Here is a 16,337-nt window from a genome sequence, read left to right as displayed (position 1 = left end):
AAGAGCCTCCATTCTGGCCCCTGGATGCTTTTATGTAAATATATGCAGTTTTGTTGCCAGGTGTGTTTGCCAAACATATACCTACTAATTAGTTGACTGAGACTTGTTTCTCCTGATCTCTATCAGGATATGTGTGATCAAAGTTGTGATGGTCAGAGATAAAACAAAATGAAGTTGAAGTTATATAAAAGAATATGTAATTTAATTAAGAGACAGATACATGTACATAAAGTCATTTAAAAAGAACATACAAAACAAGGATTAAAACAAACAGTAGTTCTCCCTCTGAAATTGAACATGCCAACTTTAGGTAAAATCAGTTAAGTCAAGTAATGCCAAGAAACAAAAGAAGATTTTGAAAGCGTTTAAAAATGAGTAAAGGGAAAATGAAACAATACTGCCTAAAGTGAGTCACTTCATATATGGCACTTTACCTATTTGCTGTACATGACACATAAGGAGTCATCAGGTACACACACACAAAAAAACTTCAAGCTTTCAAATGAAATAAAATGAACATTAAGGCCCCTTCGGGTTAGACAAAACAAGACAATTTATAGAAATAAAACATACTTAAAAACATTTACTGAAAAGGGTCTGTACACTTTTAAAAATAAAATCATGTTACACTATGTAAACAAACAATGGAAGACAAATTTTTGAGGATTGCATGAAAACAGAAAACATTCCTTGAATCCCTTTGACACACAGAAATGACCCAGTGACCATTTGGAAAATGGTGCATTTTAGAAGAGCTTGGGCAGCTGCCGTAACCTACTCAGATCCAGGAAATTTCCCACCGACCCCTGAGGCTCTGTGACTTCCTGCATCCTCTGGTTTTCAGTTAGCGAGGACCTACGTTTAGGCAGAACATTCTTTGAGTCATTCTCCTTCTCCGTGTTTGTCCCGCCACGCATAAGCAGCTGCATTTTGGGCCGCAAGTCTCGAATTAACTGCTCTTGAGAGTCAACAGGAGACATATAGAGATTGGTGACTGCCTTGTTTGTAATGTTTTTGAGAACCGCAGAACTTTGTTCTTCACGGTCTTGCCTAACGCTCACGTTCTTGGATGTTTCATGCTGTACAGAACACCCGAGAGCGGAGTCTACCAGAACGGGGTCCTCTTGTTCTTCCTCACTACTGTTTTCTCCTTCAATCAGTCCGTATTTCTTCATGTACTTACAAGTAGCTAGAGACATATTGCTGGGGGACAGCATACTGAGTCCAACACTGCTCTTTTCAGCAGCGGGTCTTCTCAGGAGAATTGCGCTGGGGTCTGGATGTGGGCTGGAGGACTGAGCGCCCAATGAGAGTCTTGACAATTGCGAGTCGCTTAGGTACTTAAGTGCAATAGCGTTGGCCTCCAGGCTGAGGTCTACACTGCCGCTTGGTCCCCAAATGCTGGTTCCCATTGGTTCGGAAAGAGCTAGTCTTGGAATCACCGCATCAGGGTTTATGCAAGCTAGGGTGCTGAAGAGCAAAAATGTGTTAGAAACACAATTTCAATCAAATGCTTTGATTAAACAATCTGTCTGACTACGTTTTACCTGGCACTCTCTACAGTTGCACGTGTCATCTTTGCCTGGGAAGAGTCCAAGTCTAAGTTCACCCCGAACTGTTGGAGTTGTCTCAATGTTGCACTTAAGACACGGTCTTGATCTGGTGGACTGGATCCGTGCTTTGGTTTTTGAGTTTGGGGTATGGATGTTGTCGGTGATTTCCTTGACTGACGAACTACAGGGGACAGACTTTGTCTGTTTGAGACACTCTGTTGGTCTTGCTCTACCTTTTCACCCACAGGCATGGAGTCTTGGAGACGACTTTGCACCTGACCCTGGATCAGGAATTAAAATCAAGGTTGGTTTGAACATTAATATTACGTCAATTACAAATTAAATATGTGAAAATTGCAACTAAATCATAAAAATTGGGCCATACCAGTAGTTCTTGGTAAAACCTTGGGTCATCCATTTCTCCATTTTCAGACAATTCTTTACTCTGTGACTGCGAGTGATAATACATGCTAGCACTCTCTCCCAACACTGGACTCTGAAACGAACGGGCTCCAAAACCAGACGACATGCTGCATAAGACAAATAAAGACACAAACATCAAACATGGCCTGGAAAACAATAAAAATATAAATAACAGCCTTCTACAAACCATGTATAATAGACTTTAAGAGGTTAACAATTGCTAAAAAATGGTTTCAGAAAAAAAAAACCTAGGGCTTATTACTCATGTCGTGGAGATGCTGGATGTAGAGGAGATCCTGGACTCTGCTCTTGGGAGTAACGAAATGCATTTTCAGATCCGAGTCTGGAAGTGACTGTACTGTCGTTTTGACCTTCAGACTTTGGCTCCATCTCGGTTTGCCAATCCATACTTGAGGCCTCGTGTGTAGGGGCCTCCTGGGGTGTGGTCCAAAACAAACTCGCCCCTAAATAACACACAACGATAGACAAGAACTTCACAACATTGAAAGGAACTGATAATAAATGCAACAACCTTCCATCATATTACCTGTTCCTACAGCAACACTGACACTTGTTCGTTTAGGTGGAGATGTTAGCGTCTGATTGGCTCTTTCCTGCTGAGCATCATGTTCGCCAGATGATACTGGAGTTGTCTTGCTCTGAGACTCAAGGAGTTTTTGAATCTGTTGAGGAAAGTCCGTTAACAAGCGATGACAGGTCAACACTTAAACATTTAAAGAACTAATACAAACCTGGAGTTGAAGTAGCTTCAACTGACGCTCTTGATCCATGAGCATCCTGTACGCATCAGCAGGAAGGAGACCCAAAGGGGTGTCCTGGACTTGGCAGCACTGGGCTTGACAGGAAGGGACTTGATCAACAGAACCTTTGTTGGGGTTAACTGTGGGGACACACGGACTGGGTGATGGAGAGTGGTGAACTGGAACAGCGGGATGGCAAACAGGACTTTTAGTTGGTGATATGCGACAACCCAAAGATTGCCGAGAAGGCGAGAGACAGTGATCCCCAGGTGGGACACTTTCAGCGCCGCAATGAAAACCACAAGGATTGTGCACAACGGTGGGATACACTGGTGGCCCTTGCCAGTTGTTTTGATACATGGGAACATGGGTGGGTTGATTGGTGCAGCAGCTGCAAGGGTTGGCGGCTGGGGTGCTATGGAAGAGCCTGTGTTGGGACGGATGAGGGATGGGGGTCTGGCTTGGCATTACTGAACTCTTTCTGGCACTGCTGTGACCAGATGTTGGAGGTCCAGAATAAATTGATTGGGTTTTGGTCGGAAACCCTTGCGAAGAATGGTGCCTTTGTTGATGAAAAGAACCATTGGGCGAAGCAGCGTTCTTTGTCGAGGAAGAAGATGAAGATGATGATACAGATGATGCTGACGAGCCATCTCTTGATCTTCTTATTGAGGGCAGGGATTTTCTACTCACATTGGGTTGTGGCGTTTGTTGTCCTGGATTAGGATGTAGTTTGTTTTTTGGCTGAGAGAGGACAGGAGTTAGTGGTCTTCGGATTGGGGGAGGTCCAGGGACGCTACTCTGTTCTGGAGGCCTCAACACTGAGAGGCCCTGGTGGGCAGGATTAATGCTTCTCCGCTGAATATTTGATAGGCTATGAGGAACAGGAGTTGAGTCTTGTGTATTAACAAGACTTGCATCCAAAAAGCTGCCATCTAATACCATAGAGAGTTCTGGAACTGAAGGATGAACACGCCTAGTCTGAAAAGAGAGAGAGAGAGAGAGAGAGAGAGAGAGAGAGAGAGAGAGAGAGAGAGAGAGAGAGAGAGAGAGAGAGAGAGAGAGAGAGAGAGAGAGAGAGAGAGAGAGAGAGAGAGAGAGAGAGAGAGAGAGAGAGAGAGAGAGAGAGAGAGAGAGAGAGAGAGAGAGAGAGAGAGAGAGAGAGAGAGAGAGAGAGAGAGAGAGAGAGAGAGAGAGAGAGAAAAAAGAGAATATTTTAACCCGTTAATGGGAATCCAGCCTGAATAGGTATATCAGGGGTGCAGGGCCATAAGTTAACAAACCTGCTGACTGACAGGATGAGGGTTTGGAGATGGCCGAGGAGAGAGGTCTTCATCTTCTACACCTGAGTCATGATCACTGATAGACAATTTATTCTGAGAAGCAGCTGAAGATGCTGCAAGAGTCATCCTAATAAGATAAAGCAGATGTAGTGTGTTATATTTCTTCTTGCTTTGGGAATATTGTATTCTGTCAGATAAACTAAACAGCCAAAACATAAATCTCAATTAAATAAAAGTTGAAAATTTAGAGAAATAAATGACTGTACCCTGCTAACACAGTCTGAGAGAGCACTTCCTCAAACAGCACAGTTTCCTGATTTTGGTTCTCAGCACTAAGCTCAAATTGTAAAGGCCGTCCTTCTGAAGGCTCTACATTCTGTATTACAAAATACATAGTGTGATTAAAAACTTTTAATAATTAAAGCAACCCTAAAAATCAATTAATGTAATATGTACAACACAAAAACCAAAGACAACTGCTCTAGAAATACTATTAATTTAATACATAATCAGATTACACACCCAGTAGAGATTGCATGAAACATAGACCTTGGCATATTGAAATTTAATTGGCTAGTACAAAGGCAGAGACAGACTGACCTTGTAAAGTGTGAACGACTCTGTGCTGGTGAGCAGCTGAAAGCTCATTTGCTGCTGTCCGACACATGGCTTACACTGGTAGAACTCCGGATCCCGGTGAGTCAGAGAATACAGGACAACCAGGAAAGCGCCTCCCTCTGACATCACTCTGGAAATCCATCAGATGTAGACATGACCATGAATTTTTTATTTTGGTAATACTAATAATGATAATAATAATAATTTTTCAGAGACTTCACAAAGATTCTCGCAACACAAAGAGATCACATTTACTTTGATTAACACCAACATACTGAAATAATTTAAGCAATAATATTAAAACAATGCTTTTATTTCATTTCTGTAATATGACCAGAATCATTATTGGGGTTGTAACGATACATTCACGAGTCGATACGCATCACGATATGATATGCATCATGATATTTTGAACAAAATAAAAAAAAAAGAAACAAATTCAAATAACAGATTTATTTCCAAAACATTAATAATTTTCGATAACATTGTTGTACATACAACTTAAAGGGTTAGTTCACCCCAAAATGAAAATTCTGTCATTAATTACTCACCCTCATGCCGTTCCACACACGTAAGAATTGTTCATCTTCAGAACAAACAATGTGAAAATCTTTTTGATGACAGAATGGTGTCAGATTTCCTTCCATTGACTGCCTTTGTAACTACCAATTTGACGCTTCGAAAACTTCATCAAGAGATCAGAAAACTAATCCATAAGAAACGAGCGGTTTAGTCCAAATTTTCTGAAGAGAATCGATAGCTTGTTGTGATGAATATATTTAATTTAGGCTTTTACTCACATGTAAACATTGATCAGGGTGAGCAGGTGAGTACATGATGACAGAATTTAAATTTAAGTGAATCATACTTTATAAATACAGTAAGCTGAGTCTTGGATGAAACTAACTATATCACGAGTCATATTGTTTACCTCAACGATACATATCATAGCATTATTATATTGCAATATCTCTATATAACGATGTATCGTTACACCCCTAATGATTATATCATGAAAAGTGGGTTAATTTTTTAAAATATTTTATGTAGGGCTGTCACAATTCCGATTAAATTTGAGTAATTGATTAAAAAAAAAAAAAAATCCTCAATTGCAATTTGCCCATGTCGAATAACCAGCAAAATACCAAAAGTGGTGAGAACCAAACCGCATTATTAAACAGTTTTCAGAGGCTGCAAGATACAGTACAGTCCAACAGTTTGGAACCACTAAGATTTTTAATGTTTTTAAAAGAAGTTTCGTCTGCTCACCAAGGCTACATTTATTTAATTAAAAATACAGTAAAAACAGTAATATTGTGAAATATTATTACAATTTAAAATAACTGCTTTCTATTTGAATATATTTCACAAAGTAATTCATTCCTGTGATGGCAAAGCTGAATTTTCAGCATCATTACTCCAGTCTTCAGTGTCACATGATCCTTCAGAAATCATTCTAATATGCTGATCTGCTGCTCAAGAAACATTTAATGTGTACAATTGTACAAAATATTTGTGTACAATATTTTTTTTCAGGATTATTTGATGAATAGAAAGTTCAAAAGAACAGTGTTTATCTGAAATCTAATCTTTTGTAACATTATAAATGTCTTTACTGCCACTTTTGATTGATTTAATGCATCCTTGCTGAATAAAAGTATTCATTTCTTTAATTTCTTTTCAAAAGAATAAAAATAAAAATTCCTACTGACCCCAAACTTTTGAACGGTAGTGTATAATGCTACAGAAGCTTTGTATTTCAGATAAATGCTGTTCTTTTGAACTTTCTATTCATCAAGGAATCCTGAAAAAAAAGTACACAACTGTTTTCAACATTGAAAATAATCATAAATGTTTATTGAGCAGCAAATCAGCATATTAGAATGATTTCTGAAGGATCATGTGACACTGAAGACTGGAGTAACGATGCTGAAAATTCAGCTTTGCATCACAGGAATAAATTACTTTGTCAAATATATTTAAATAGTACACAGTTATTTTAAATTGTAATAATATTTCACAATATTACTGTTTTTACTGTATTTTTAATTAAATGTAGCCTTGGTGAACAGACGAAACTTCTTTTAAAAACATTAAAAATCTTAGTGGTTCCAAACTTTTGGACTGTACTGTATATTAAAACCATTTAAAAAAAAATCATAATATATCATAGCGCTACTGTGAAATTCATTCATTTCAGTTTAATAAATATATGCCCTGCGGGTGAAATGCGACGTTTTATTAACATGCATGCAGGTTACGAGTTTCTTCAATCTCAGAGTGGCTTTGTTCACAGTAAATGCTGCTCCACACAAACTCAGTCTCTGCATGTGCTGTTTGTATGGGTTTCCAATAACGTGCATGAGGGAATGCTTAAATTCTGACATGCTTTGTGTTTCATGCGAAGGGTTGCATAACGTTCGTCTGGGAGCACAATGTGCAGCATTTCACCAGATTTATAATGTAAATAATTTATACACCAACACAGGAGAATACATCAAAATGTTTCTAAATATTGTGAACCGTTCATTGCGATTTCAAAATAAAAAAAGTTTAAACCCTTGCTCTGAGTTTGCATGTTTTGATGTCCACATATTCTTGTTCTGTAGCATTTCTGTCATTAAGAAGTGTTAAGGTGTTAATTATTAAGGATTAAGTGGATATTTGAATTAAATGTTGTTTGGCCAATATTAAGGATTTGATCAAACTGTAACAACAGCAATCACCAGGCCGTTGGTGCTCTCTGCTCTGCAGGCATTTGTACATGACGAGCATAAGTTGATTATGTATATTATATTATGTATTTTAACAGTGTTGTTCAATAAAACCATGATTATTTGCTTTTGATACTTTATCTGAACCAAATATTATTGCCTCATTGCTATTATACCTATACATTGTTTTTATTTTAATGGTTATTATTCACTTAGGCCTATTTTTATTGCCACAAAAAATTATCCGATTACTCAATTAACTGTCAAAATAATCAACCAATTACTCGATTACCAAAATAATCATTAGTGACAGCCCCAATTTTATTATTTAATTTTAAATAAAATGTGTTTTATAATATTTCATGGTTACAAAATCAGAAAATTCATTTCAAATGCAGAAAAAGTTATACATTTCTTGAATATTATGAAAACAATTTAATCATAACATAATGCGCAAAACAATACACTCCAATTTCTTTTTGTCTTTAAATTTGACCCCTTCTTGGAGCTAACTGACTTATTGGCAAAAGAGCAGATGGATGAGACACTCACTTGTCTTGGAGGGCGGAGCTGTGCAGGTACCTCAGGCACCAGGCCCACACCAGGGGATTATGGATGTGTGTAACGCCACTTAACCATCTGTTGCAGGAGAACAACTGTTACACACCTACACTGAACATCTTGCAGGACTCCAAGCATGTAATTAATGTGGCTGAATTATAATACCGGCCAACAGGCTGAATAAAGTAGTAAGAAAGTCAACATTTCTAAACAATTAAAGTACTTACATTCCTACTAACGGGAGAGTGTATGCCTTTGGATCAGATTCAAGTATAAGGAGAAGTTTCCTGGTCTGATCCATAGTTAGAAACCTGAGACAGAATGTCACATTTTAAAGCACAAAAAGATTCTGAGGATGAAACATGGCCATATAAGGAATTATAAGAGCTCCTTACCCACGTTTCCTGCTGTTTTGGGTCACACCTGCTGGGCTGCTGAGGTTCCTGGCCAGTGCGGTAGGGATGACAGGCACTGCCCGAACAGGGATGGCATCTAGCGTGCAGGCCAGAGTGACAGCTGCCCAGGACAGGTCAAAGGTGAGTCTGTCCATGTTCTCAGAGCAGCTGAGACGAGCACGCAGGGTCAGAAGTTTGGACAACTCCAGCATCTCTTTACTGCAGCAGAAATGCTGAAGCATCTAGAATGAGGAAATAAGCATTAGAGGACCACCATTTAATCTCAATGTGCATAAAACGTAAAATATGAAGAACAACAAAAATGGTAGAATGAAATAAACATTTAGTTTACCCCTCCCACCCAAAAAGGTTTGTTTTGTTTGAAGTTAAAGAACGATGGATTAATAAAATCCTTAACCCCCCCCCCACAAATGTTAACTATAACATTTAAATATATGAAAATTTAAAAAAATAATAATAATAATTTATTTTAATTTAATGTTTATATTTACATAATAAAAATGGTGTATTTTAAATTAATATACCATTTAAATGTTTTTGGGGTAAGATTTTTTTAATACATTTGAAAGAAGTCTCTTAGGCTACGTTCACACTGCAAGCCTTAGAACTCTGATTTATTGCTCAGATACAATTTGTTTGGCTGTTCATTTTTTTTTTTTTATGTGGCCAATATCAGATTCAAGTCTGAACAGGTGACAATCGCGAACTGACCCACATGCATAAAAGAACAATAACAAAGACAACACACAGCATGAACTACAGAAGTAAACATTGAAGTTACAGAAATCAACATTTACATGTTCATTTATAAGGTGATGTGCCGTGGAAGCCAGCGAATTTGTGCGCAGGTGATAGGGATGATGCAGATGAGGAGAAAGAAAGTTCTCATACAGTTTTTCCTCAAGTTTTGCTTATATAGAGCCGTCAACATAATACTTATGAGTATAACAGCTCACCATCCCTCCACTGACTAACTTCGCTGTCATCTTCCATATTCACAGAGTGACCAAAGAACTATCGGTATGTAAAATATTTGGAGTGACTCCTGTCAGCGCAGAATTGTGACAAATGCTGATCTGGAGTGACGTAATAGTTGCATGAATTCTGATAGGACTGTTCAGAGTGAGGTCACATTGCAAAACATCAGACCTGTATTAAATTTGGGACCACATCTGGAAGTGTCCCAAATCAGAATCGAAAAGATCAGATTTCATGTGGTTTGTGCTGTTCACACAGTTACAAAGAAGGAAAAAAAAAATTGGATTTAGGCCATTTTTGCCTGCAGTCTGAATGTTGCCTTATGTTGTCCAATGTTGCATGCATTTAAATACAGTAAAAACAGTAATACTGTAAAATATTATTACAATTTAAATAAATAACCTTTAAATAAAAAACATTTTCTATTTTAATACATTTTAATTTATTCTTGTGATGCAAAGCTGAATTTTCAGCATCATTACTCCAGTCTTCGGTGTCACATGATCCTTCAGAAATCATTCTAATATGCCGATTTGCTGCTCAAGAAACATTTATTATCATCATCATCATCAATGTTAATATTTTTCTGTAAACCGTGATACATTTTTTTTGGTTTTTTTGATGAATAGAAAATTCAAAAGATTTTTTTAACAAATTTTTCGTAACAATGTAAAAGTCTTTTTTATTGCCATTAATTTAATATATTCTTGCTGAATAAAAGAATTAATTTCTTTCAAAAAAAAAAAAAAAAAAAGAGTGAGCCCAAACTTTTGAACAGAAGTGAATATTAAAATTTGTCTTATATTAATAAACACATCCAGGTTAAATCAAGAACATTATGAAACCAAGGAAACCACACCAGATGGAAGCAGCGCAACACACTTATTATAATTACCTGTCTCTAAGGAACACTGTGTCACAATCAGGGCAGCTGTTACTGACAGGTTACAGGGTGAAGTTAACTACTATTATGCCTCAACAAGTTGCCATAGCAACAAGAGGAAAGTGCCCCAGCCTTTAGATCCTAAACATGTTTTGTCAGCAATTCTCAGATCAGTTACCTTGAAGGAGATGTTCAAATCCTCCCCCGAGTGCACCGTGCTGCTAGTAGCATGCTGAGCTTCAAATACACATGGCACAAGGATGTCTCCGGGGAGCAGTGCAGTTGGTGCTTTCCCAGGACATCCCGTCTGCTCTCTGCCTGGATCAAAACGATCCAGGGTTATCGTCACACCTTCCTCGTCTAAAAAAATAAGATCTAGTCACTAAAACGTGGACACAACACATCTAAATATGGAACAATCATTGTAAGATGTCTAAATACAGGTACTCTCGGGAAATGCAATATACCAACCGCTGTCTACTGCCAGCGTCCCAAGCAGGAAACAGAAAAACTGAGGCTTGTTGGTCTGTCTAGCATGCCGGTGAGCTAAACGTAATGCTTTTTCCACAAGTAACAGTCTCGGATTCCTGAAAGACACCAAATGTTACGGAGAACATAGAAATCATAAAATGATTCCAACAGTGTTTTTCAAAATCCTCAGATAAGATCAGATAAAAGTTGTTTACGGTAAATGCAAAAGCTGAAATATAATAAAATATTCAAAGAAAAACAAACATTTATTTCAGTTATTTCCATTTTTTGAAGTTAAAAATTGAAGTACTAAAATGACTAAAACTAAGTCTGAAATAAAAACAAATTAAAGTTAAATGGGAATAGAAAAATAGAAGAAAAATGGTATCGCTTTACAATAAGGTTCCATTAGTTAATGTTAGTTGATACATTAACAATGAGCAATTCATCTGTTACAGTATTAATCTTTGTTCATGTTAGTTAATAATACAACTGTTCGTTGTTATCTCAGATCCATTAAATAATATTAGTAGATACTTTTTTGTTTTTAATAATGTATTAGTAAATGTTTAAATTAACTAAGATTAAAATATTCGTAAGAAATATTTTGCATTGTTAGTTTGTGCTAACAAATGGAACCTTATTGTAGTGTTACCGAAAAGAAATAAAAATGACAAAGATACATACAAAGTTACTAAAACTAAAACTAAAATGAGAAAAGTATAAAAATATTAATGAATACTATAATAGTTTATAAATTGTAGTAAAATCCGATGGGTTGGGAGACTTAAAAATGTGTTGCCACAATGACTGCGAAGAAAAATATATATTAAATTAATTACAATTTTAAAATAAGCAAAGTGATATACATCACACCAGGACAAAATAAGGCTAAACGCAAAATACATTTTGCTATCATAATCCCTAGTACATGAAAATTATTCAAGATTATTTTTTTTCCCCCTCAGAACGTAATCACATGACGTTGATGGTGTTTGATATGAAAATATAGTTCACCCAAAAACTCATAAACGACAAAATAACGATGACAGGAAGACTCACCTGTAATATGAAAAATGCAGACTGACAACATCACCACTGGGAGATGGATCCCAGAGAGAGACTTTAGATGTTGGGAATGTCAGTGGAGTGAGGACATTGTCCGATGACCTTAAAAACGTGCAAAATTATTACTTTTATTGAACAATAACAACGTTTTAAAACAGTGGTTTGGGTGCAATGCATGAGAAAGCTTATGTAGTTACCTGAGATTTTGAAGGGTTTCTGTTCTAACACTGTTCTCCAAGATGTGGGCTGGCAACCCTTTAAAGTCCACTTGTACACGATTCATACTGTGGAAAATATGCTTCTTTATTGAACTGAATCTGATCACGCAGCAATGTTTTTGCCTGTATAGTGCGCTCTCAAAATATCTCAGATAACTTACTCAGATAGGATGTTTTGATGTGTTTGGCAGGTCGGGTGACTTAGCTTACATGCTAACATGACAATACTACTAGAAACACTTAAAAACCCATAACATATCACTTAAAACTGATTATAACTGGTGCAGGATATTTAATGTCTTACCTGTGGGTTGTTTGAACGCTTTGCTCATGCCTTCGTCGTGTTTTAATCGCAACGCCGAAGATCCAGCTGGGTGTGCGCGTGAATCCGGACCACAAATGTGTTGAAACTGTCCCTCCAGCTCTTCGAGCGGTATTAACCGCGCCGAGACGCGCGTAAGGACCCTTGGGTTAATAATTGAACTCGTTTAACGTGCCAGAAAACGGAGAAATGCCAGTTGTTGTCAATAAACAATGAAATACAAGACGAATGCATTCAACAAACGCAACAACTCGAAAATAAATTGTGGCGCTGTTTCCAGGTTCCAATGGCGGGGCGCTGCAGCAGGGCGGCTCAGCCAATAGGAATACACTTGCAAGGGACGCTCGACCAATCAGAAGAGAGGAACCGGATCCCTTGCTTGCGGAGTGTTTTTGAACGGCTAGAGTAGATAGTATGAGAATACAGCGCACTATTTTACACGTGAATTCAACCTCTTGAGACTGTTTGTTATAGAAAACAGAAGGATGTTATAGAATAAGAATATATGAGTATAATGGTAAAGTAATAGTATCTTTGTGACCCCAACTGCTTTAAATATTTTTAATACAATTGATTTCATGGGTCAACATCAACAGATCTGACATGTAAAGTATAATAATAAAATATATAACGTTAGGTAAATATTCAGCACACACATTTGCACTTATTGCTCGAAAAAATACGTAATTTACTGATGTTTTGAAGAATTATTACTTAAATTAATATTTACATCGTTCTAGTTTAGTTGGGAAGAAAGATTAATGTATTTGATTTAATTTTTTCCTATGAATGTAAGAATTATTAGCCTACCGAAGTTATGTATACACAATATGTATGTTAATTACATTTTTAAAAGTTGTTCCAAGTTTTGTGGCATTTTAAACATTTTATTTCAATCCGTAATACAATTTAAAAAGTATATTGCAACGTAAAATATTACTTGTACTACATTGTTGAATTGAACTATTTATAATTTATATTTAATTTATATCTATTATTTATTGTGGTTGCACTTTATTTTACAGTGCCGCAGTTACATTGTAATTACTCAAATAAGTACTGAATACTATTAATTAACCACATGTACATACTATAGAGTTACAGTTAGGGTTAGTTATTACTATAGTAAGTACATGTAGTAACGTGTTACTACTGCACTGTAAGATAAAGTGTTACCTTTACTGTTTGTAAGTTATTATTAATATTACTATGATGATGTGATGTGTGTGAATGGTCCTCTTCAGCCCCCCTCAGTCCCTCACGCGCTGTTTCCGCAGCAACAGGGAAAAGATGGCAGCCCTCGCGACCCTCACTCAGGTAATACCAGATAAAAACACCAATTTCAAGGGAATAATGAGGAAGAACACTAGTATGCAGAAATAAATCTAAGCATTAGACACGAATTGATCTCATTGTTTGCGCTCCCGGGTCGTTTTATCGACGTTTATAGCGAAAATGTACCGGGCCTCGTTAATCGGGCTCAGATTGCTAACCGATTAGCTCGCTTTATATTCCATGTCTGTTATAAAATACGAAAATAACAGTGTAGGTTTCAATGAAATTTGCGATAAACATTCAGTAGCAAGAACATATAACGATAACGGCCATTTATATGAATGAGAAATACTGTAAACATAGTTTAACTAATGTAGTTAGCCGCAATATATCACAACATCATGAACACTTAAAAGCTGTCAAGACTATAAACTTATAAAGTCATCATTTCAGAATATGCGTATAGTACAATAATAAAAGCTGCTAAATTATATTGAACAACATTGTAATGCATATATATTAAGTCATGTTGTAATGGGTGTTGGACCGCTAGTTTAGCTTAGCGGTGATGAGAATTAGTGAGCATCAGTAATCTCACTGTACTGCCTGCTTTATGAATTGTAATGGATTAAATGGAATAGTAAATATAGTTATGTGCACAACACATATTAGAATAAATACAAAAAAATACATATAATATTATTATTATATTACGTTTTCAGTGATGTTTTAATATTATTTATATGCTATTTGAATTAACTTTTACCTTTATATTTTCACTTCATTGTAATTTTAGGTAAAGTTTTAATATTGTTATGTGCTTTTGTCATTTTTTTTTATTTTTATTATATATTTTATAATATTATTTAAATGTGTATATATATATATATATATATATATATATATATATATATATATATATATGGCTTTCATTCATTTTTTATTTCCGTTTAGTTTTAGTTATTTTAGTACTTACTTTTAATTACCAAGGCAACAGTTTAACATTCTTAAGTTTAGGTTTTGATTCTAATAGTTATATTTTATTTTATTTTATTTTATTTCAATTTTGCTTTAATTTTAACAGCTTTAGTTAAAGGGATGGATGGTTCACCCAAAATTGTCATCATCTACTCACCCACAAGTTGTTCTTAACCTTTATGAAGTTCTTTCTTCTGTTGAACACACAAGAAGATATTTTTGAAGAATGTTGGTAACCAGACAGATGCTGGCCCGCATTAATTTACGTAGTATGAAAAAAAAAAATATTATGGAAGTCAATGGGGACTAGAAACTGTTTGGTTACCAACATTCTTCAAAATATATTCTTCAACAGAAGAAAGAACTTCATAAAAGTTAAGAACAACTTAAATGTAACATAAATTATGGCAGAATTTATTTGGGTATATATTTATCATATTTGGGCGAACAATCCCTTTAACAATTACATAATTACATAACAGTAAAATAATAATTAAATTGTCAATAATTAGGCATATTTGCCATATACCATAATTGAATTTATTTAATCATAAAGTTTCTTTTTCCTAGCTGTCGAGCGGGAACCCTGTATATGAGAACTTTTACAGACAGGTAAAGCTATAATTCTGTTCTAATTTTGTAGACTGTATCATAGTGATCTCTTTTTTTAATATATCAATCTTTTTTGCAACAATAACCACATTTCTCCCTCATTTATGTGTGTTTTTTGAAGGTTGACCCGGGAAACACTGGGAGGGTTGGACCTACAGAGGCTGCCTTGTTCTTGAAGAAATCAGGCCTGCCAGACATCACATTAGGAAAGGTTGGTGTTTGGATAAATCAATGCAAAAGCTCTTCAGAAATGATACTTGGATATTCATAATCCATAATTATCTACTGTCTTTTCTCAGATCTGGGATTTGGCTGATCCAGATGGCAAAGGTTTCTTGGATAAACAGGTAAAAGTATCATAGTTTTTAAAAGCATCAGTCAGGATCAGAAACTAATGCTAGCTTGATCCCGTTGTGTTTTATCAGGGTTTTTACGTTGCTCTGCGACTTGTGGCCTGCGCGCAGAGTGGGCACGACATCAGCCTTTCCAGTATAAACCTCCCCGTTCCACCTCCAAAATTTGTAAGTCTCAGGGTTTAGGGTTGAAATCATTATTTTCCAGGCAGTATGAACTCAGAGATTTTCTCATTTTTGGTCTAGAAGGACCACAGCAGCCCGTCACTGAGTTCTGTGACGTCAACCAGTGAGAGCCACTGGGCAGTGCGGGTAAGTTATCTTGATTGGTTATTGGTTATTTTACTGCATATTGCAAAAGCTTTTTATGAATATTTATCCTAAATCCTCTTTGTTTATTTTTCAGCCTGAAGAGAAGAGTAAATTTGATGGTATTTTTGAAAGTCTTGCCCCAGTGAATGGATTACTGTCCGGTGAGAAGGTCAGACCAGTACTTATAAACTCCAAACTTCCTGTGGATGTTCTTGGAAAGGTAAAATTCAAATAGGTACTTAAAAAAATACTGCGCTGGCACTCATTTAGTAATGTCTGAAGTTTAACGCAGACTGTCAGGATGAGCCTTCATAAAAAATGGAAATACTCGTGTGAATTTGTAACATTTACAGATAATGATATAACCGTAAAATTAAAGTTTTGCGCTGAGGAAACATCATCATCTGTCAAAAGGCCTGACAAGCCATGTCAAACATTAGCCTACACTAATGCATTAGCTTGAAGCCTAAAATAAAGAATTCTCATGTTTTGGGCAGCTTGGATGACGTATCTTTGCCGCAGCAGCTCACTCTGTTTC

General features: G+C 36.2%; 2 protein-coding genes across 7 annotated transcripts in view; one reads left to right on the top strand and one right to left on the bottom strand.

Annotated features, from left to right (window-relative positions):
- Positions 1–180: 180 nt before the first annotated feature.
- Positions 181–12,590, bottom strand: stil (STIL centriolar assembly protein). Its single transcript, XM_048164200.1, has 17 exons — positions 12,252–12,590; positions 11,927–12,013; positions 11,724–11,831; positions 10,662–10,777; positions 10,369–10,550; positions 8,309–8,550; positions 8,141–8,224; positions 7,905–7,991; positions 4,621–4,768; positions 4,287–4,396; positions 4,021–4,147; positions 2,729–3,718; positions 2,524–2,659; positions 2,239–2,440; positions 1,939–2,083; positions 1,548–1,834; positions 181–1,470 (listed from the first exon to the last, which is right to left on the bottom strand). The coding sequence occupies exons 2-17, from the start codon at positions 12,010–12,012 to the stop codon at positions 747–749; spliced, it is 3,774 nt and encodes a 1,257-aa protein (XP_048020157.1). The 5' UTR covers position 12,013; positions 12,252–12,590; the 3' UTR covers positions 181–746.
- Positions 12,591–13,484: 894 nt separating this feature from the next.
- Positions 13,485–16,337, top strand: part of eps15l1a (epidermal growth factor receptor pathway substrate 15-like 1a) — a 39,668-nt gene continuing 36,815 nt past the window's right edge. For all 6 annotated transcript variants that reach the window (XM_048164161.1, XM_048164152.1, XM_048164143.1 and 3 more), the window contains exons 1-7: positions 13,485–13,586; positions 15,093–15,134; positions 15,256–15,345; positions 15,434–15,481; positions 15,560–15,655; positions 15,734–15,799; positions 15,894–16,019. In XM_048164161.1, the coding sequence (XP_048020118.1) occupies positions 13,500–13,586; positions 15,093–15,134; positions 15,256–15,345; positions 15,434–15,481; positions 15,560–15,655; positions 15,734–15,799; positions 15,894–16,019 (555 nt within the window). In that variant the 5' untranslated portion in view covers positions 13,485–13,499. The remainder of the gene's footprint in view (positions 13,587–15,092; positions 15,135–15,255; positions 15,346–15,433; positions 15,482–15,559; positions 15,656–15,733; positions 15,800–15,893; positions 16,020–16,337) is intronic.

Source organism: Megalobrama amblycephala, linkage group LG2 (assembly GCF_018812025.1).
Source record: "Megalobrama amblycephala isolate DHTTF-2021 linkage group LG2, ASM1881202v1, whole genome shotgun sequence".
NCBI lineage: Eukaryota > Metazoa > Chordata > Actinopteri > Cypriniformes > Xenocyprididae > Megalobrama > Megalobrama amblycephala.
Note: the sequence above shows the minus strand (reverse complement) of the source record. Positions and strands in the feature narration are given on the sequence as shown.

What these genes read in the sequence shown, in the direction of transcription:
- stil (XM_048164200.1), bottom strand. Translation starts at nt 12,012, where the DNA reads ATGAATCGTGTACAAGTGGACTTTAAAGGGTTGCCAGCCCACATCTTG. An exon ending in ATTTGAACATCTCCTTCAAG is followed by an intron (nt 8,551 to 10,368) that starts GTAACTGATCTG and finishes TCCTCATTCTAG; the next exon opens with ATGCTTCAGCATTTCTGCTG. An exon ending in ACTCTCCCGTTAGTAGGAAT is followed by an intron (nt 7,992 to 8,140) that starts GTAAGTACTTTA and finishes CTCCTGCAACAG; the next exon opens with ATGGTTAAGTGGCGTTACAC.